Below are 22,725 nucleotides of genomic sequence, written 5' to 3' on the forward strand. Positions count from 1 at the left end.
TTTTCTGGAAAGGTAGTGAAGCACCAGAACAGATTGTCCAAAGAAGTTGTGGATGCCCCATCCCTGAAAGTGTTTAATGCCAGGTTGGATGAGAGTTTGAGCAGCCTGGTGTAGTGGAAGGTATCCCTGCCTGTGGCAGAGGGGTGAACTAGCTGGTCGTTAAGGTCCCTTCCAAACGTTTTATGATTCATTTGGTGATTTCAAAGAATACAGCAAAAGCTAAAAATAACAGAGAAAAATCAATAAATCCTAATTTTTTGCATCAACATGTATCTGATTCACAGGTTCGGATCTCAGGCATTGATTTCTATATATTCAATAAACTGGCAATTTTAAACTGTACATTATTTTTTTTGTTTTAATTATTTGTCCTGCCTTTTCCTAACTGCTGATATGTGCATTGCAAGGCATAGCACTGGATTTTTCAAGGAAAAATAAGAATCTTCATACTTGCAGAACTGAAATTTGCTTTTCACTTAGCTATATGTACTAATCCAGGTGAGCAACAACTATGGTGAATGTGTGTTTTTCAGAGGAACTTCAAAGAGTTCCTTTGAACTACAAAAAGTGAAAAAAAAATTCAGATCAGATTTCCTGTTTAACCTCCAGACAAACCAGTTAACACATTTCATGCAAATGTTAGGTAAGAAATTCAGACAATCCATCATACAGGACAGTCCACAGATACATTAATCTGATTAGTCTGGATAAGCATCCTGAGAGGACTGTACTCAAAATCAAGTGGAGATGCATCTTTGGTGTAAACAGATGCAGATTTTTATCTGCTCTCTTGTGTCCTTCTATATGAAACAGCTTCCACATCAGATGTCCAGTTTGTGGTTATGGAGTGGGTTACAAGCCTGTGGTTGTGACTGACATTTTAATGCAATTTATAATCTTATGTTAACCTTTTTCCACTGTAGAAATACAGTGCAAAAAGAGGGAATTGTATTTTCTTAACTAAGACAGGATAGAGTCATAAGGAGAATAAGAGAGACAATGAAAGGAATACTGATTTTTACTTTTTTTTTCTTTTTATTTCTATCCCATCAAATATTACATTTCCAAGTCTGCCTGATGCATTGGTTTCTGGTTGAACTGCAGGTTGCAGTGCTTCCAGCTAAATTTCCTTAAAGACTCTACCATGCCTTGTCTTTTCTCCTGTCTCCTCTTCTTCCCAGCCTCTGCTGCCAGCTCAGGCTTCCTTTCCAACTTTGAGGTGATGTCTTTATCCTGATTGACCTGAATGGCTCTGTAGCATGACCTGGGGTAGTCTTGACCCTGAGAATTTTGCAAAGGTGTCTGGAACAACTCTCCACAAAGCTGTCACAGAGAGATCACTGCTTGTGCACTTGGGTTTCTCTTGTTGTATGCTGAGAAGTTGTAGGCTTGGAATTATCAATAAAGGAAAGCCCTTAACAGCTGCCTGAGAAATACACAGAGTGTTTAGAATTCAAAGTACTTCCAGAGCATCACCATGCCCTTGACAATTGGTTACTATATGTAATTATAGCATAATGTAATTATTCCACTAGTCTTCTTTATCACTCTGTAGTATGGGAAGTAATAAAATCTGCTGTGATTAATTTTTCAGCCAGAAAAGCCATCTCTGTAAGTGTACTACTGAGCAAGGAAAGCTACTGTTGTGCTACAAACAGACAGTGTTTATTCTCCCCACACCCTGCCTCCCTAGAGTGTTACTAATAGCTTACTTAAAAGCAGGTGCTTGATTTAATCTTGTCAGTGCTTTTTTGCATCTCTGTGCAGAAGAAGGATGGCTCAAGAAAAATCTGTACGGGAGGAAGGGATGATATTAGTTTAGGGATAAAGCACAGTTAAAGGAAATGGGAAAGTGCAAATTCTCACTAGCATTTCAGTCTGTCAGAGATGCCTTGCAAAAAACCTTTGTCCAACATTCTAAGGCAAATTTATTAGCTCATTGATCCATGTCCATGTGCTTCTGAATACTTTGTTTCCCTCATCCATTTTGCTTTATTGATTTCGTTGTGCATCCTGCACTTTAGGAGTCAAATGTATGATGTTTTTGTCATCATTTGTGGTGTCACAATACCTACGATCCCCATATGTTTTGGTTTTGTTCCCTGCCTCCACCCAGCATTCCCCACTCTAAATTCCCTCTCTCCACTTTTAAGTCCCTAGAGTTAAAACCAGAATTCCCCACTCTGTTTTTCCAGGGGGCTGTACTCCCCTCAGTCATACAGGTGAAGATCGTGGCTTCCCTCCTACACAAGACAGTTTGTGAAGAGGTTTACAAAGACTGGTCAAGCACTCTGCCTTCCCTGTGCTGTTGCCACTTGTTTGCCTCATTGAGTGCTTCTCAAGATTCAGTTCACACATTGATATTCTTTCACAGTCACTGGACAAACCAAGTAACTCTGGTTAGGTAGAGTGTATGTGTCTATATGTGTTCTTCCCTTTCCCCCTCCTTGCACTGGGATGCACAGGTTCAGTGCTGGACTAATCAGCATCTGGCTCAGTCTGCTCCATCCAGTTATCTCCTTTTAATTTAAGTCGAGGTTGGAGGCATCTTCTGAGTGTTCAAAGCATGGTCTTGTTTCAGAGCTAATGGTGAGGATGGGTGACTCTCCTGCTGTTAGTGACAGAGAAAGTTGGCACTGGGAACCCAGATTATCCAATTGCTTGTCAGGCCAAGAGGTGCCTACATGGGAAACTCAGAGAGGTGGCTGGAAAGACATCTTTCAGCTGGAAGCCAGGGCAGAGTATGGATTTCATTGCAATGGTGGTTTTAGTTTTGCTTTGGAATGTGGCTGTCGACAAAGGGGCTGGCCTTTGCCTCAGCCTGTCTGGAGGGCTGAGGTATCGACACACGGTGGATCCTGTCTGCAGCAGCCCTTGACCAAAAGGTTTAGGCAGAGAAACTAAATTAGGAAGGACACAAATGGGCCACTAGTGAATAGAGAAAGGTTATCATTCAAGGGAGAATTAGACAGATTGCTACTTTCCTAAAAAGTTGTGGTTTATGCTGTCTTTTCTCCTCTTCTGAGCTAGAAACCTAGGAAAGTGGTTAGCGAGTTAAAACATAGGGAATCAATTTGGATTGAATCACATTGGATTGAATATCAACTGAATATTTGGAAGAGAAGAGCAAAAAACAAGAGTTGGGTGGTGTGGCAGGAATATCCATTCAGATAATTTGCTTCTGTCTGAATCACTAGAGATTTCCAGGGTGATAGGGGACTCAGTATTAAATAGCTGTTAGGTTCACAGCTGATAGGGGGTTCAATATTAAATAACTATTAAGTACATGGCTTTGGAAGAAAAGGAATTTGTGTAAGAGAAGCAGGCAGTATATCAGCCTTCTCACAGGTGGGCTGTACAGTCATTGGGAGCACTTGTTGGACTCCTATTGAGAGGAATGTGGTATGCAAAAATAAGTATCTGGGGCAAAGTTCATTATTTATTCAAAGCAGATGAAATACCATGAAAAATAAAGTGGAAGATGAATTTGGAATGTTGCAAATCTTGGTAGCAAATCCAGCTGTAGTGTTCAGGACTCATACTGCCATTGGACTTTATTGGTTTTGTCCCCTGCTTTGCCAGCCCTAGGAACATCTGCACAGCAAAGAATTCCACTGCTTGTAGGTATTACCTGCTTACTGACTCCCAAATTCTTTATTTATGCACACTGTTTGTAATCTTCCATGTCTTCAGAAAGAACCAGCTGAGTTCCTTGAAACATATCTCTTGGGCCCTCAAGTCTAAGTGGGTCTTTCAAGGAACATGGATGCCTCCTCTCTCCCAGTCCAGAAGCTGCTCCTTACATCAGGGTTGGCATAAGACCAGTAACAGAATGGGACCAGAATTACTGTGCCCTCCTTGCAATGGGCTGTACAGAAAGAAACTCTACTTTGTTAGCTAAGAAACTTGGAGAAAATGACATCTATTCCTGAAGGAAAGGGAGATCTTGCTCTTAGTTGTTGCAGCTCAGCGGGAGAAGGGCTCAGTTCAGTGTTGCATCATGCAAAGCATAGATGTTGGTTGAGTTCTGATTGCAGTCCCCAGTGATGATGGCAGGCACTCAGAGTACGGCACAAGAATTTGATTTGCAAGATTAGTTACAAAAATGTGGCTTGAAGTTGAACTTTACATGATGCAAGTGAAATAAAACCCTCATCTCTGTTTCTTGTGGCAATTTAATTTTTTCACAACTATGATTTTTTTGAGAGAACAAAACAAGAAGTTTGGGAGCTGAGAGCTCTATGCAACTACATCAAACATCCTAATGTTGACTAATAACAGCAATCTGTCATACAAACATATCAAAATTGGCTGTGCTTCATTGGTAATGTTAATCAGACTGCATGGCAGTACCTTCTGTCACCAAAATGATTTACAGTAAGTGTGCAGATGTTATTTACAGTGACCTACTATTTCTTCTTGAATGACGAATTCTATTTCTTCTTGCACATCATGATCTTGGCTTCTTTAAAAATGAGCTCTGTTCACTCTCAGCCAAATTATTAGGAACAAATAAGTTGTTAATTAAAATGCCTGGTACTACAGAACTGCCAGAAGTTTAATATTAGCTAAATTTTGGCTGAGCTTGCTGAGAATAAAGGAAAATACCCTACTGTCAGAGAAGATGTGTTATGGCCTTTTGCACAACATACTGAAAGCAAAGCTTTTTCTTAATGCTATAGTCTTACCTAAATATGTGGTTGTTCTCTTCTCCTTTCATTCTAACAATCTAGCCAAATCTTTATTTGCTTAATTGTAATTTGAATGTAGTGATCACAGTGGTTTCAGTTTTTTTCCAGTGAATCCATTTAAAACAATGTATTTTATGTTCTGCTAGACTGCATTCAGATACCAATTTTAGGGTTAGACATTCAAAAAAATATCTGATGGAAAAGTGCTGATTTGAATTTCATTTGTATTACATGCACAAGAGTTGGTAAGAGTTCAAGTATTCAGGGAATAGAAAGAGTGATCACATACAATGCCTGGAAATGTAGCAGTACTTTATGAAGTTTACATCAAGAAGGTATTAAATCACTGTCTTTTACTTAGTAATAATATATTTTAATTAAAAACGCTCAGCTTTTGCTTTAAATCTACTGCAAAATAACTTCCACTGTGTATCTCCAGTGTGATTCATTCAAGTGAAAAACAAGTGTGTTGCATACTTCCTCTGTTGTGGGGTTTTAATTTTACTTGATGCAGCATGTAATTTTAGAGTGCTTAGTTTTTGAATTTCAAAAGGAAGGAAAAGATTCTATAACTAAAATGGGGAGGCAGAACAGATGATGATTGCTACCTTTTTAGGCTAACTTCTTTATTTTGTAAAAGTCAAGGTAAAGAAACTAAACGTTTAAGGAATTTTAGTATAGAGAAAGCACAGATGTACATGCATGACTATGTCTTCAAAAATTGTGAAGAGGTCGATGTTTGCCTTAAGCAGTTGTTTATCTGATTGGGAAATGGTGTCTTCACCCATGTGCCACAGATTGCTTCTTGAGTGTTTCTTCATTTATTTTCACAGTGCATGCCAGAAGTATTAATTCGTTGCACATTTGCAGGACTGAGATAGACCAAAACTTGCAAGACTGAGATGGAGAGAGACCAGACCTTGCTGAACTAAGGTGGAGAGAGGCCAAAATCCAGCGTAACACTCACAGAAGCCGTTTAGTGCCCTATATGACTGTGGTGCTGTTCACTGACTGCTTGCTCAGCTCACACCAGATTCTCCTGGCAGCAGGAGTGGCTGAACCCTTGATGAATGCTGTGTCAGTGCCTTGATCTCAAGGCAGTTTCCCTGTGAATCCTTTGGATGTGGATTATAAGGCTGCAGGCTGCTATGTGTAGTAAAAGTAGAGCATTGCCTACATAAGCCATGTTGGACATCTGCTAATTAGATATAGAATGAAAGGAATTGGGTGAGTTTTTGCTCAGATAAGGGAAAACTATTAAGTATCTGAATGTACTGTAATCTGTTGACATTTTAGAATATGATCTGCAGCTTGAAAAGCAAAGCCTCTTAACAAAAAAATTTTGTGGTCCAGTAGAGGCATAGGATTGCCATTCCATTATATGTGGGAAAGCACAATGAGTTTCTGCAAAAAGGGAAGCAGCTCTAAGACCTTTTGTCAGTAGAGAAAGGCTGCTTTCTATATAGCCGGTATTGCTTGTGTATTTGTGTTACCTTTATATTTTGTGTGGGTGCCCGAGATTTTAAAACATGGGTTTGAAGGAAGATTAGGAAAGAGATAGAGTGTAACTGGGCACCACTTGGGCTGGGAAGATATGTAACCCATGTGTGCAAAGAGGGATATGGCTGAATAAAAGACTTTTTAGTAAATATCAGGAATGCAGAGATCAGTTGTGGTGTGGTACTTTTTTTCTGTAAAGAAGTACAACTTCTGAGGCTTTGAAAAATCTCTTAATTAAACTGAACACAACACTTGAGAAAGAATGGAGAAAAACTCTCTTTGGAGTTATGGACAGGAAAACTTAAAGATTAATTTAATCTCTGTATTTTATCATCTGATGTGTGTATATATATTGCCTTCTCATAGCAAATCCAGCCCTGGAGAATGTTTAGAAAGAGTTTTCCTTGTAACAGTCTCATACCTTCAGAAGTGTCTGACAAATGTTTAACAGAGTGGGTTAATGGGTAGTCATTAATGTTCATCATTGTTTAAAACTGCTGTTCATGGAGAGCCTTCTGAGTGGTAGAATAAGGTGAGGCATTGATTTACTGTTCTGTGCCTGCTCAGTGCAGACATAACCTGTCTTGCAGTGAACTGGGTCATTGGGAAAACCTTCCTACCTCTGAACCAGCTAGCTGGCCTCCAGGAGCAGTGGTGGTGTTTAGATGTGTTTAGAATGTGAGACTCACCAAAGAAGACAGAGGCACAGCCCAGGCTGAGCTCTGCTGTGCATTAAATAAATCTTGGTTAGGTCCACTGCAGTTTCCAGTCCCAGCATTGGCTATGGTAGAGTCATAACCATTGTCTACAAACTCCAGTTAGTAAAGTGCCAAATAATCTGAAAACTTCAGAATTTGGGGGACTGTGTATCTTCATGTCATGCTATCTCTGCATGCTTCAAACTTACCATTCGGGCAAAATTTAGTGAAAATAATATGTTTGGAAGACTTGATTGAACTGAAACAAAAGTTTAAAATTACCCTTTCAAAATGAGCACATACAGCCTTGCTGAGCTTCTGAGGCATCTTCTCACAGCATTTAGAAGCAGTAAGCTACTTTTAGATCTCTGATCCAAATGCACAAGCAGGTCTTCATATTTTCTTTCTTTTCTTTCTTACGGCAGTTGTTTAAAATAGAGTATGGGTAGAACAAAGGAAAGTGGAATAGGAGAAGCTSCCAGTTCCCTAGAGATCTGATTATGTGTTAGAGTAGTACATTATGGAAATTTTATGTTGTGCCTTACTGTCTTGAGTGCTGCTATCGGTGAGTGTTGGGTCAGGTTCACTCAGCAATAACATTAGCCTGTGTAGCTGGCTAGAGAAGGTCAGAGCACCCCTGGATGTTCTGGAACCCTATGCTTTGTCTAGGCAGTAGTCAAGGAAATGTCTCGCATCCTTGCATATCCCGGATAATCTGTTAGGCCAGTCTGCCCCTGTGTGTGCACCCAGCGCCTTCTGACACTTTCATTTCTGTTTTAGCACAGCATGACACTCAGCGTTTTTTCTACATTCAGTTCCTGCAAGCCCATTCCAGCTCTTTGCACAAATGGCTGTGGCTTGCATTTTGTACTTTGAATATGCCCTGACAGTTCCATTGCCCTTTGGCAACAGCAGGTGCAGGAGGCCACATCCTGCTCTCAGTCATGGAGGGGAAGATCACGGGATCTGATCTGTCTTACAGATTTCAGTTCAATGTCATTCACTTTAGGCATATCCTACGGTATTAATAAACGTCAGAGGGGGACACCTCCTTTCTGGAGATGAACATTCTTTTGTTCTGTGACTTATCCCGTTAATGTATAGCCTATCCAGGTTGTGGTCAATGCTCACAGGATGATTAGTGGAGTGGGTTCTGAACAATCACCTGTTAGAGTGATGCCTTATCCATTAGGCTCGCCTGAAACAGAGGCCAGACAAACTTAAGAAAATGAGAATAGACAACTTTAATACAGGGCTAAAAGGCCCCCTGGGACATTAGGGCAGACAAAAGCCTCCTCCTGAGGCTACACACAAAATGGACACCGAGTCATGAGATCTTCACCTTTTATAAGTTCTGCCTTATTAACATATTGGGCCTTAATTCTCCAATGATATTCCAAACTTGCTCTCTCCCCCAACTCGCAAAAAAAAATAAGTTTTTACATATTTTGGGGCTCTGAGACAGCGAGGTGTCCTTGGATTCAGGCTCAGAGAAGGATTGTTTTGTCTAAAGATGCGAGAATGGTAGTTTTAGTGTTGTACTAGAGGAATACAAGAATACAGACGTATGAAAATATAGAAACTAAAAATCCTAAGGCATCAAGAGCAAGAAGCTGACTATATAGTGCGTTTGAATTGCTTGAACCTGTTATGTTGTGTTAGCTTTCTTCTGCCAGGGATCATAGCTATCTGTAAGAAGAGCTAGAAGTGACACTTCAGAAATCACTGTTGCTATGTAAAGCAGAGGAATATTCCACTAGGAGAGACCTAGGGTATACCAGTGCAAAATCTTGTGTTGCAAAGCTCTGTATTACCTGCGAGTAACTGGAGTTAGTTGGATATATGTTATTTATTTTATTTGATGTCACATCTGTGACCTGTTGAAAGCTTGAAGCATGTCATGTGTCACATGGAAATATTTTCAGTGCAGTAAGCTTGGATTTTCTGATTTCTAACTGAACAGYGCCATGAGTAGTTGTTTATATTTCATGCAGAAAAGTGACAGAGAGAAGGATATGCAGCTCAATTTCAAGGTGTTCCCTGTTTTTAAACCTGCAACCTCTGCTTCTTGAAAAGCAGGACTTGAAGATAAAACTGGTGTCCAACATAGCAAGTAAYCAAGTGCTCTCAGATCTAAGGACTGAATGTTTGTTCAGCAATTTCACTTTTCAATTGAATTTGGAATCCTCCGCAAATAGAAAATGCAGCAACTGCGTGAATATGATGTGTGACCTATTATTATTCAAGAATCTACCTCAGTTATGTGGAAATACAGCAAATAGCCTGCAATTCACTTGGAAATGTGTTCATATTCAATGGAACACTTGCTAGGGATGATGTCAGAACTGCTCTGCTGGGCAGTGCTTTAATTTCCCAAGCTTTCTCTTGTCTGTCAAAATGTCAGCGTGTCAATTATTTCTGTTCGTTGCTCCCAGATAACTTGGTGATCTTTGATGGAGAAGGATTGTAAAGCTGAGTAGTGGTTGCTGCTGCTGCCATTGCTATTATAATGATTATTGTTATTTATTTTCATTGCTGTTAGCTTTGCAACATGACTTGTTAAAATACTGAACAATTTAATTTTATTTTGAGTTTGTGAAGCCTGTTTTCACTGGTCTGCATTAAGGTGTGGCATCTGCAAAACCTATGCATCCTTTGTAATTCTTGGAGCCATAAGTTTCCCTTCAATACAGAAGATACAGCTAAATGAATCGCAATGTGCCTTTGAGTTTGGCACTGTTTACAACGTTGTTACTTCTGACATGAAGCTGCTGAGGTATGGCTAGGAACTTTCCTCCAATTAGTTCCCAAAAGCAACATCTCTTTTATGTGTTAATTTTTTGTCTGTAGTTAACATGGAGTTTATATGGGTAGCAACAAATATTTGCTTCATTCTGCATTACTGTTTCTGGTATCCTATAAATTTGTAAGCAGGATGTAGATCTGGTGTAGCAGTGTGGGGAGAGAGCCACTTTTCAATAACATAAAGCTCCTGACTCTCTCAGGCMCCAGCACATACTGGAAATGTTGTATAATCTGCCTGTCACAGGTGATCTGCCTCAAGAAAGCAAAAGAGATTTCCTGAAGTTTAAATTAGCCATTCCCTTCRTTGAGAAGGAGAAACATAACTGGAAAGAAAAACTGGAGGAGGAGAGGATGGACATATCATTTAACATGGGGAACACAGAAGCTGACCTGCATTGTGCTGAGGATATGTATCATCTGGCATTCTCCTYTTGATCTCTATGAAATGATCCTTAAATGATGGGGTATTGTAGACAGCAAATAAACTCTCCCCACWGAAAGTTTCTTCAATTCCTTGTGACACACAGCTGTTACACTGAGGCTGAGAGGTTTTAGAAAATGTCAGAYAGAACAATAAGAAGGAAAATAAGAGTATTATCTAGTCACATACCTAGCCAAGTTAGAACTTAAAACACAAATAAAAGGCAGGCAGCAGTTCATAAGAAAACTAACAAGCGGTGGGAAGTAATCAGTGTCTTTCCTGAAGAATCTTTCTTGGTACTAATCATGCTATTTTCATTAATATCACAATACCAAAAACAAAAGAGCTRCTAAATTGTATTGATAACACAGTTTTTGAGGTTCTTTTTTTTGTTGTTGTTTTATTCACAATAGGACGATATTTCTCATTTTAATTTGCTGTCATTAGGTAATCAAAATTTTCAAATCCCTTTTTACTCATCTTGTACTTGTAGACAGAGTTGTGTGAGAATACCCTTTTTATTGCTCTTAGCACATATTTGGGGCCTGATCTCAATAAAATCTGCCCAGTAATCAATATTTCAAATTTCTACTCTCACAATCCAAATTCTTTTCAGAGCAATTACATATCTCTGAAACTAAGGACATACTGGGAAATGCTAACTAAGGAACAAAAAACRTGTTGCATAAAGTCTGTCTGAATGCAAGAAAGAGGGACTAGCTSTCCTGGTCGTATATTTTTAAATAAGATTAATGATTAGTAATGCCTTGCAGGGAATCTTATGTCATCCAAGTTAACATTTCTTTGGCTATTTTCTATGCATTTTTCACAGTCATGGTGCTCTTGGATTCCTTGGCTGCTGGCAAAGGAACATACTAAGATAGTGTTTAGGATGTCTAAAATTTGTCAGCCCAGATCTTTGAAAACACCTCAGTACAAGCCTTGCTGTTTTCTCCTTGTTTTTCTTACYTTGAGATGTTCTTGAGAACTGGCAATTAGTCTGGAAACTGAAGTAGTTTCAAATAGAATGTCTGCTTATTAACTTCGTCCTTTGGAGYGTCTGTCATCCTATGTGATAAAAAGCAAGAGTTGTTAACCTKAAGCCYTTTAATTAAAAACAAAAACAAAAATGCAACAAACAAAAAACCACCACAAGAACAAAATCACAAAAGGGAAAACAGAAACCTGTTTGGTTACTGTGATTAAATTGTTGGGGGATACTTGAAATATAGATGGCCTCTCTCTGCCTCCCAGCTCAAATGAATGAATAGTGCATGCCATATTTCTTCAGCTTTTTGGGGCACAGATAGGATTTGTGGATGAGGCAGCTTTTTTTGTTTCTTGCTTTATTTCAGAAGAGTTCTTGACTCTTGTTTGCATTGGTGTGAGTGCCAGAGATTGTTTTAGTGTGTGTTTAAGTGTAGTTGTAGCATTTTTGGAAATGATGCAGCTCTGTGTCTTGGTTCAAAGTGTGTACAAGTCAAYAAACAAGCTTGTCATGGACACAACTGGGTAGTGGCTCTTGCTCTCTACAATCAATGCCATGTGCTTCCCTTCTGTCAGGCACTGGTGCAATTCCAGCACTCTGATTTCCCTTCCATGAGCTATCTCATCTCTTCATACGTAAACGCATGCAGAGAGGCAATTCCTGTTTGCAAGTTGTTTTCCAAGAAAAGCAAGGTCCTGTATTCAGACCCATCACTAGGTAAGGATCCAAAGGATTCCAATAGTCTTCATTAACAAAAGCTTTTCACAGTTCTGATTACAGAGAGAGCCTGACAATCAATTACAACTCCTCTCTCTGGATTCTGTTTTTCAGACAAGGAAGGGCACATAAGGGAAATTTCAGAGAAGATCCAAAAATAGCAGGTGGCTGTCACTGCTGTACTGTGTTCAGTTTTAATCATCAGATTGGAAAAATAACGTGTTTGCACAGGGATGTACAAAAGTAGGTCTACTGTTAAAATGCCAGAAATGGGAATGAAGAGATATGGGTTTAATATGAGACTGCAACTCCTGACAGACCTTTCTCAGGCAACACTCTCACTCTTCTGCTGGGTTATTTAAAAGCTTTAAAAGATGTTAGGGCCTTCTGATAAAGGTATTGCAGTGATGTGTGTATTGCTGCACTTTCTGACCTGTGAGCGAGTATTTGCTTTCATTCATCAAACTTAATGCATCAGAAGAATTTTCTCTAGTACAGATAAATACTGGGAATTTTTCCAGCAAATGGAACATTAACTGTGCTGTTTGTTTGCTTGTGGGGTTTGTTGGTTTGCTTTTTTTTTTTTTTTTTTTTATTTGCGGGGAGGGTGGGTGGTTGCTTGCATTTGATTTTTTACGTTTAGAAATATTTGGTTTTCTGCTTTTCTGTATGTAGTGGGTGGCATATAAAGTGTGCTGGCTCTCCTTGGTATTGGTCAGATACCAACTAAACAGACTTATATTTTGTCAATTTTAAGTAACTGCAATTTCATGAAAAATGGACTTTTCTTTTGAAAAGGGGCAACCTAATTAATGTAGATGAACTCTTTCATTGCAATTATCTTGACATAAAATGTATGGTATCAAAAAAAATCCTCCACCAGAAGCCACACGCTGCCTCATTAAAAACAAAAACAGGAAACATTTTATTTACTATGGAAAAGATCATATTGAAATAGAAATAGGGGAAGTGACAAGAGGTTGCAGCTGTTGCAGTCAAAGTTTCAACTACAGTGTGCATTTTTTTTAATGCTTGGCAAATTTAACAAGTTCATAGTGCTTGTTCAATAAATCAAGTGATGTTATACAAGGTTGGAAGTGATGGTCAACATTCTTGGTTTGCTTTTCAGTAATGTGGCTTTCACCTGAGTGTGAATTTCAGTTGTTTGGTTTGATGTTTCATAATGCTTCAACATGAATAATAAATTATTTTAGTCAATCTGAATGGCAGTGTGGCTTAATGTGCAATTGGATGAGTGAAAACATTATCAATCCCAGAACTGARGGCCAAGCAATCCATACAGTATTAGCTTTGTACTGATGCCAGGCAGTCAGCCAAATTTGAGTCCAAAACTAAAAAAAAAATTCACTTCACTTAATTAAGTATTTTTGGCTATTTAAATATCAAAAATATTTTTTACCAATTGTACATCTAAGGTACTCTTAGCAAGAGATTGGACCAGATTACTTTGAAAAATCCTTTCCAAATGAAATAGTTCTGAGAATCTATAGCTCTTTCTTAGTTGGTCAATGAAATGTTAGGATAAAGTGGGCATATTACTGTTTGTGCAGGTGAAGTGTTTAGAGACAACATTTAATTTATACAGGTTTCTTAAAATTTATTTGTGCTGTGATTTTGAGAGGCTCTACAAGCTGTCTCCTTTCTCCTCTTTTTGCTTGAGGATGTGTGCCATTGATACTATACATGAGTGCATCTGTTTGAGACTGATAGCCCAAAATTGAGCCTCTTGCTCAGGAATTGTTAAAGGACTGAACTGAATGTCACTGGTGCACCCACTGAGCACAGCCAGACACAGGCTTCAAAAGATAGTCTCAAATGGTTTGCCACAGGAAGACCTGAGAGATAGGTCCACATTAGGATATTTTATGTATTCTGTTGTAATAATATTCTCATGCTCAGAAAGATTACAGAAAGAAAAAAAACATTACATTCTCTTAATATAAGATTAAGRAGAACATGGGAGTAGGGTCAGCTACACACTGCTTTCTGCAAACACAATGTGCTGTGATGCATAACATTTTTAAAAATGGGAGAAWTACTGAGATGTTCAGATTGACATTTCAGTGCCTGTCTGAATTCAGTGTCTGTCTGAAATATAGGGTTCAATAATCCTATTATGTGTGTCTGACACACTCCTCCTTCTTTAGCAATGTGCCTCCCGTAGCTGCTGTAATAAGACAGAACAGCAAAAGCCTCACATTCTGTCCCTCATCCTATCATTCAGCAGAGCTATATCGTCATCAGATGCAATCTATTGTTTTCTTTCCTGCTGTGTGGTATTGATTTTTCTAACCTTTCCTAATGTTAAATTTGTTTGGCTTTTTAACTTTCTTACCAAAGGTTAATGTTATTAAGCTGAGCAGGTATCTATAAAACTACAAGGGTTATTGCCTATCTTGCCATTGTTACACTGTCCTTTCATTAAACTCTGACTRTATTGGATGGCTCTGTCTTGAAGATTTTTGTCATTCCAGAATAATGTGGTGAAGGTTGAAAAGAACTGCATTGCAATTGTCATCCAATTCTGTGACATAAAATATTGGACTTGATACGTCAGGGGCAACAGATTTATCTGAGGCTGCTGTACCATCACTGAACATGAGCTGCACAGACATTAATTTCAGCAGGGATGTACAGAGGTGGCAGGAAGATTCCAGTTCTATGCTTGTCCCCTCCCCTGGTTCAGTCTGACCATGACAGTCTCTTTGGCATTGTGGCAAAAGGAGCTGTACTAAAATCTCTGCCAGTTYTACAACTGTCTATCTGTTTGATGTGGACAGAGAATGAGAAATACAGTTTAATTTGAAGAAAGTGGTGGCTTTAATGGTAGCACTCTATCAACATTTTTTCTATATGATGATCTAGAGCAATACTTGTGTAAAGCATTAAAGRTACAGGCAGTGAGTAAATTCTTGGAGTGGTGGGAAATTACCTTCAGCACACAAATGTTGTTCTGCCTCGATAGTACCTTAAAGTTCTTCTAGACTACTTTTTATCAAAGAACATCCTGAGAAGCTAGGCAAGAACTAAACTCAAGTGAAATAGTAGAAGGAAAAATAATAAATAATAATACAAGCTTTTGTAGATGATAATTAAAAAAAAAAAAAATTAAAAAAAAATTAAAAAAAAACCCACAAAAAACTGACACCTTGGTAGTCCCTGTGTGGAAAGTAGAATTGTATTCTATCTACCACTCCCAAGCACACCTGTTTAAGAAGATCACCCTTGTTAATAACTGCATGAAGAAGCATTTCAAAGTGCTGAGGGAGAGTGGGAGTCCAATTTTTCATTTTTGAATTGGTACCTAGAAACCACTTACTTCTGCCAATGCTGGGGAGCCAAGAAATGGCCCTGGCAAAAGATAAAGGGCTGGACTTCTCTACTGTTAATTTAAGAGCTGGCACCTGAGGTTGTGTCTCTTCTCCCATACTCAGCAATAGCTGTCCCTGCCACTAATTTAGTCTTCATCTGTCACTTTGTAAGCTGCTCAGAGGCTGTCTGAGAGAGACTRAGGAGGTCCTGTCCCTGGTTTCTCACAGCTTGGTCTCTTTTCCCACTGTCAGTGCTGATCTCAAGACTGCCTGAGAGCACCCCATCCTTAGTGAACGAGGCACCTTTTCATTTAGACTGGCTTTGATAAACAAATTCCTTTCAGTAGTTTTCTGATCTGTGTGGGAGCTTTTCTGAGCGGGTCTGAACAACCCTATACCTTCCCTGGGTGTCTCTGGCTGCTGCTGCTGACCTCACATGTTCATTACAGGCTCCAGATGGTCTGCATCACTTCTCCTCCTACCAATTTTACATTTCAGCCTTTCCTTGAAGAGAGTRGAGACATGGCAGCTCTTCAAAGAGTTTGGTGCTTAGCACTGAGTGCAGAATCCAGCTATGTTTTCCCTCACCTCTTTGGAAGGGAAGCAGTGTTACTTTCGCAATGGAGGTCTCTGATTGCATGTTCTGTTACAGCTACACAATGCTTCATCTTGGCAAGCCTATTATTACTGCTTAAAAAAAATATTTAGAGCAATATCAGGCCTCAGAAAAGCTGTTACTTTTGACCAGGTTCTCTTTCAGAAGTTTTCGAGAGGTATGATAGAAAACCATGTTATTATCTTCTCCCTTTTCTCTTCTACTTCATCCAAATCCCCCACTGCCTGATGGCTTTATTTGGTTTTATGTGTATTCTGGCCATGGGGAAGCATATCAGTGGCAGTGTGTGTCTTCCTGTTGGAAGCATGCAATTCACTAAACTCCATGCATTCACTAACCTGGGAAATTTTGTCTTTTGTACCTTTATTTTTACTGCCAATGTAAAGGCAACTTTAAAACTTTTATGTTGGCTTTGTTGTTTAGGACTTTTTTCTGAAGTGACAGAGAAATGTGCTTTATGCACAGAGGCACACGTACAAAGATTCTGTATTCTGAATGTTTTTTCTCATATCAGTTGCTATTGTGTATAGCAGAAACATAAAATCTGTCAAGTAAGACAAAGCAAGGAGGCTTTTAAGGGGACCTTGAAGTGGTAGGAGAGAGAACTTCTAAATCCARTGTGTACAATTCTTATTTTAATTCTGAATGCTTTATTGGTTATTTTTTTATTCTTTAAACCTCTTTGAATAGTGACTTTATGTGGTAGATACACTTCACTTACCCTTACTCAGCTTTTTAGCAGAGGCTTAGGAATTGCTTTAGCTCACAGTTWAGAAATCTGAGTTCATGCTCTCTCTCTAGTATGTTCTCAGCCATAATACCCCATTGCAAAGAAATTCTTGTTGTATCACTGCGTATTAACTACAGTACAACTGCACTGTTTCTGGGAACCTTGAACAATTTTGTATGCTCACATCTATACAGGTTTGAATGTGCRTAGCAGAGACATTGTAAACCCAGAGAGGACAGTCATTTTCCTCAAAGTTACTGATCACCCAGGGCTCACTACACCACAACTTGTCCATCCAGCAGAGCATTGTAAAACATGCTCATCCAAACACACAAATATAYTCAATGGGCTCTGAATATATACTCTTGGACCTATGAAACTGCTGGTTCATAGTAACTAGTTCAACTGGGGCCTACAGTCTTTGGGTTCTGTAAGGATCTTTTACTTAATTCTGCATCTCCATGCTGAGACTCTGGTTTGYTGACTGCAGTTAATTTCACCAAATTAATCATTAGTTCTCAAAACCAAAATATTACTGACTTTTTTTTCCTCTCTGTTTTGTTGCTTCTTCACTAGGGATGTGAGTTAATTGAGACCATGGATCAGGACCTCACAGATTTCACCAAGTGCCTTCAGATACTCCAGAAAAAGATAGAGAAGAAGGGCCTCCAGGTAAAGACCTCTTTTGTCTTTGTTTCTTAGTAATTACTCTTCTTCTCATTGYATTTAGGTTTATCTTTTAAGCTTGCACTGAAATGAAACTATTTTCAGTAGTCTTGACATTCTGCAGTTTTGCCATAATTTACTGTGCACCTTGTAAGCATTGATGATTCTGCTGAAAGGAATTACAAAGTGTGTCRATGAACAAGTGTTGGCTTTCTTGAAAGGCAGCTTGTATTGATTTCTGTTAATGAACTACCCAAAAGGCAGAAGAGCTGTTGTGACTAATGCTCAAAGCAAGAGTCCCACTTTGGCATGTAAATATATTTTCAGRTCTTGGCACACTAAGCCTTGATTTTCATCCTCTTTTCCTCCCCTTGCAAAGATGAAATGGAGAGGGGAAATCTTATCCTACCAACATTACAAATGGTAAGCAATACCTCCTTCTACAAAACTGGAATCAAAGGGAGACTTTGCAGAGCAACCRGTGCCCTAAACTTAAAAGAAGCCACATGGAGTTGTCTAGCTCATTTCATTGGAAAGGCAAGGGAGGCCTTTCCCTTTCCCCTTCTCCTTCCAAAATTTAGTTTCGGAGGCCTGTTTGTTTTGTCTCTCTGAGATGTACAGTTAAAATTCCTCAGGAATTTCAAATATGGAGAGTCAGCAGCAGATGCGCTCTTGGAATTGCTGCACTTTCCTCCCCATGGARCAGTCATTCATAAGAGCTGACCTCTCTCTCCTGCTCTTCACATGAGTGAAGAGAGGGAGCAGCTGCTGCGCCCTTTACCCACAGTGAGGACAAGAGACATGTAAGAAAATTAAAACAACAGCACAGCATTCAAAGAAATGTGTAAATCTCTTCCCATTTTCATTGTAGCAGGATAAGAAGGTTGCCTGATTTCCTGAGTTCACCATAATCCAATGAAGCAGCAAGGGATGGAAATGCCAATACCCTTCTCTCCTTCCCTCCTCACTCCAGGCTGATAAAAAAATTAACCAGCTTTTGCTTAAGCTATTTTAAAACTTCTTGTTCTTCTAAAGACAGTAAGTGACCATGGGACATTCTGGAGTGCTGTCACCAAGCCCATCTGTAATTGCATTTCAATACAATGCTCTTGCTCACCAGGGTTTTTTTCCCTATCAGTATAGATGGAGATGTGATGGTTTCACCATACACTTCTCTTATCTGTCTGGCTGTGAGCCAGAAAACTCTTTATACAACAGTTTATTTCCTTTCCCCCTGTAATTTATCATCTCAAGAGCTCAAAGTCTTTCCATCTAGGACTGGAATGATAATGAGTGCTATTGGAACAGATGAGCAACCTATGCCCRGGACTTGTTTTGAATTTGGCAAGTAAGATGCTTTCATCTTAATAGTAATGCACTTTCAATGAAGAAGAACTTGAATGTTTCCTGGATTCAGTTCATTATCCAATCCCAGCTATTGCTAGAGAGGGATTTTTTTAACCTATWACAAGAGGTTTTATAATGAATAATCAATGTGTGGTTAAAATAAGAGCAATGGGAACATGACAGCTGCAGCAGGTGTGTTTCAGCAATAAGTAGTTTATTTGTAAAAGTTTGAGATCTGTGATCACTCTCACTGYAAAGCCCTGTTAAAGTGGCTAAAGGAAACCACATTGTAATCCTTGAGGATATTTTGTAAAATACAAGCTTGAGTGTAATTGCACTAATTGTGTAACGTTCATGCAAATGCACCAAACCTAAGATTTCAGTTCAGTTTTAATTTTATGCTATTACATGTAAGAGATGTGCTTTAAATACAATCTGAGTTTTTTTCAGAGGTGCAAGAAGTAACATACATAAATTTTCTAAAACTGAGCACCATGTTCATTAAATCCTAGCTGCTTCTTGGTTGCAGTGCCTGTTCCATAAAACATAAGATGCTATCAGCTGATTCTTGMACACCAGATAAAGCATCATGCCTTTCTAATTTTGGTCTTCTGCATTCTCTAATGTAAGGAATTTGAAGAAGTCATTGACTCCACTTAGGGAGATAATATGTGAAACTTAAGCAAATGTAAGACAAAACTGTATCACAACTCTATAAATTGTWAGTTCAGTTTCTAATTTGCCCCTTTTTTCAGACGCATTGGATATAATTCTTTAGTAGGAGGTTTGGTGGTTTTTCAAAATGTCCTGATAATGCAGAGTGTAGCTTAATATCTGGTCCCCAAATGACACAGAGATTCTGAGCACTTGCCAAATACAGTGGTCACAGTGTATGGTTGCAAACTCTTTTGAAACTCTAGCTTCTTTCAATACGTAAATTTGCACCTAATTTAGGTCTCTTTGTGGGTAACATTCTGCCATAAAAATGTCAGGTGGTGAGACAACAGACTGTTCCAGCCATAGACCTAAAATCTTAGAGAAGAATGCAGATTTTTTCAGAGAAGAAAGTGTGGTCACCTGAGAGGTACACAGCTGAGAAGAGGAGGAGGTCCAGGGTCTGAAAACTAGTAGTGGATAAAGAAGGAGTTCTTCATCTGYGTTTCTGGTTTTTCACCTCAAGTACAAATTTACATGTCACACAATGGAGTTACTTTTCTTCTGTAAAATATCATAAAAGTTTTCCTTTTAACTGAGTGTATTAATATGTCTTCCTGGTGCCAGAAAAAATGTGTATGTCTCCAGTTTTGATTTTTCCCCACTCTAACCAAAGCTTTTGTCAAAGATGAGTAAGACAAAGAGACACTAAATTTTTTTTTCCCATGATTTATAGTTGCAGTTGAAACAAGGAGAGTATCTCTTTAGTATTGTTTAAAAAGCGTTGCCWCAGTCATGCTGGTTTGCTGCTCTTTCTGGTTAGCAATATTTGAGCTGGAAAGTTAATTGCATTCAATATATACCATGGATACACAATCCTGCCATGTGGTTTGTTTGGATGGAATGTGTGAGTAGCTGAGATATTTACAACAGGTGTTGCTCCATTGGTCAGATAATAGGTTATTATTTATCTGCTATACTGAATGGGTAAAATTTCTGCTCTCATTTTTCAGTCTGCTCTATAGAAGTTCTATGTCAAGGAGGTTTTTGAACTCCTAAGAACATATGCAGACAATATTTTGTTCCAAAGGAATTAAGTTTGTGCAATTTATTTTTCATGTCTCTGTGCCTTCATCCTCTCCTTTTCTTTCTTCCTGCTCATCCAAATATCTTCTTAACAAATAACTTTTGAACAGAGGAATAGCGTATTGAAAGATAAATGTATCAAATAGCTTTCTTGGAGGTCAGCCGAGTGAGAATACAGGGGAGGTAACTCAGTGCCCCTACTGGAGAGAAGGGTGTAAAAAAAGTTAGTTTATATTTTACTGGTACTTAGTTTGAGAAGAGCCTTAGAAATGTCTTCACCACAAGGAGATATGCAGCTAGAGTTGATGGTCAGCTGAGACACAAATCTGGGAGAAAAAACACCTCTAATTTAATTAATTCTTGGGCTCCTTGYTCAATCTAAAGAGCAGTAATTCTTTCTTCTAGAATAATAAGCCAAATTCATGACTACTTTTTCCTTATTTCTCAAATAAACACTCTTAGAATAGTTTCTAAATCCTCAGGTAATTAATTTCTGATTTACATTGCATATTTTGGTTGCATAGCCAAGTCATGCAGAAAGCATCATTGGGATCATTTTGTGAGATCTAACTCACCTAATTATATGCATTTCTAATTACATACTGCAGTGAATTTTAGAAGCAGTACCCTTTACATGTGGAAGCTAGAATCAGTCTTAATCTTCCCTCTCCACAGCCCTAATTTGTGAATTGCATTCTATTGGATGCGTGAAGCAATAAAGTACCGCCAATAGAATCTGACTACTGAAGTTTCTTTCCATCCTAAAGGCTGTTAGATATTTCTCTTTCTCTTTCTGCATGACTGTGATTATGCATGCACACACATGCATGTGCAAATACGTGTATAAATGCACACCTCTTCTGGCAGTGTTCCTTCCTGGCCCTAATTGGTGCTTTTTGAATGTCTTAATAACTCTGTTTTTATTGCTGCTGTGTGTATCTTTCACATTGTTTATGGTCTATTAGGTGTGCACATTTTGCTTTACTGCTTTAATCACTATTTTATTCATTCTGTAGTTATGTGAGTACTTTCCTKTCTTCATTACAAGACCTTCAAGAAAACTTATTTCTGTCTGGTWCTACTTTCTGTTCTTAATTTTCTCTCATCTTAACATTAGCTATTTCAAGAAACCAACTGAACTAGCAAATGATAGGCAAGCTTACAATACCTCTTATTTAGGGATCAACAGATCTTGCATTAGAAGTGTACACTATTATCTTTAATTTGCAGATTGGAAAGCAAAAGTACAGAAGAAATTTATCCACAGTTTCCCACCATGCTAGTGGTATAGTTGGGAATGATCCTCCAATTTCCAATATTCATGAAATGCACTTTCAACAACAGCATCTCTGGTCTCACTCACAGAGAGCTTGTAGCAGCTCATGCCAGTGAGAACTGAAACTGTGTTTATCAATTTTGCAGCTCCAAGAAGAATACTCATAATGTAAAGATAGATTTAAGCCATTATCTTTATCTCAGAGTTACAAACTCTGCTTGCTTTAACTATTCCATCTAAAATACCATTTAGTCTTAAAACTAAGCTCTGGGACTTTTCATTTAGCTTTATTATCTTTTCTGCTTAAAAAAAATGTTAAAGCAGCTCATTTGGTTATATGGGCTGAAGCTATAAAAAATGAGTTTTATTGAAACCTACATGCCTTTTAGTGGTTTAATGTTAGTGTGTTTAAATTGATAAAAGCACCAATGTCAATATGAAAAAGGGAAAATATCCAAACCAGCTCTTCCTAAAACCCCTTGGCAATAAAGGGATACTATACTAACATTTCCATTCTAAAATTACTCTTTAGAGTTCAATCAGTTAGCAGTCTAGGGTATTAATTCTTGTAAGTGAATGCAAGCGTTCTTCCCTTTATACTTTTTTAAAAGTGTCAAATCTGTCCACTTCCTTTTCTGTTGAGAGATGCAAGTTAGTGAAGGACTGTGTTTATCAAGTGCCWAAGAGAAGACAATGAAGTGATGTTCATGTATTGCCTTCAGCTGTGCAGTGTTCAAACTTACTAAGGCCTCCCTGGTTTTTCTTTATATGAGGAAAAAGCTGACATACCCTAAAACGAAAATCAGAAGATACTTTAAAAGAGGGTAATTTTTTACATGAAACCAGTCCCACAGAGAAAGGGTATGATTATTACAAATACTGGGCTCTATTTGGCTTACTTTTGGTTTTGTCTGTCAGTTGAGGTTATTCCTGATGTTGTGTCCTTCTTTTTAGCAGTAAGTACATTGGTTTCACTTCCTGAATAAATCATAATTTTGCTGCTCACGTTGGTAGTTGGTAATTTCATGAAGGAATACTACTTGTTTTCATTTCTAAAGACTTTCGGRTATCCAGAACAGTAGTGGGAATGGTTCTTTAGGCAAAGTTTAGGAATGAGGATTGTCTGTAACTGGGATTTGAGAACAGGGAAGTTACTACATACCAAAATAAGGGGGAGAGGCAGACTGGAAAATGCCTA

General features: G+C 38.5%; 1 protein-coding gene across 4 annotated transcripts in view; it reads left to right on the forward strand.

Annotated features, from left to right (window-relative positions):
• Positions 1-22,725, forward strand: part of TPK1 (thiamin pyrophosphokinase 1) — a 289,743-nt gene that overhangs the window by 155,228 nt on the left and 111,790 nt on the right. For all 4 annotated transcript variants that reach the window (XM_057365315.1, XM_057365313.1, XM_057365314.1 and 1 more), the window contains one exon: positions 17,075-17,170. In XM_057365315.1, the coding sequence (XP_057221298.1) occupies positions 17,075-17,170 (96 nt within the window). The remainder of the gene's footprint in view (positions 1-17,074; positions 17,171-22,725) is intronic.

Source organism: Malurus melanocephalus, unplaced genomic scaffold, assembly GCF_030028575.1.
Source record: "Malurus melanocephalus ecotype Western Australia unplaced genomic scaffold, MMel_1.1 scaffold_51, whole genome shotgun sequence".
Classification (NCBI taxonomy): domain Eukaryota; kingdom Metazoa; phylum Chordata; class Aves; order Passeriformes; family Maluridae; genus Malurus; species Malurus melanocephalus.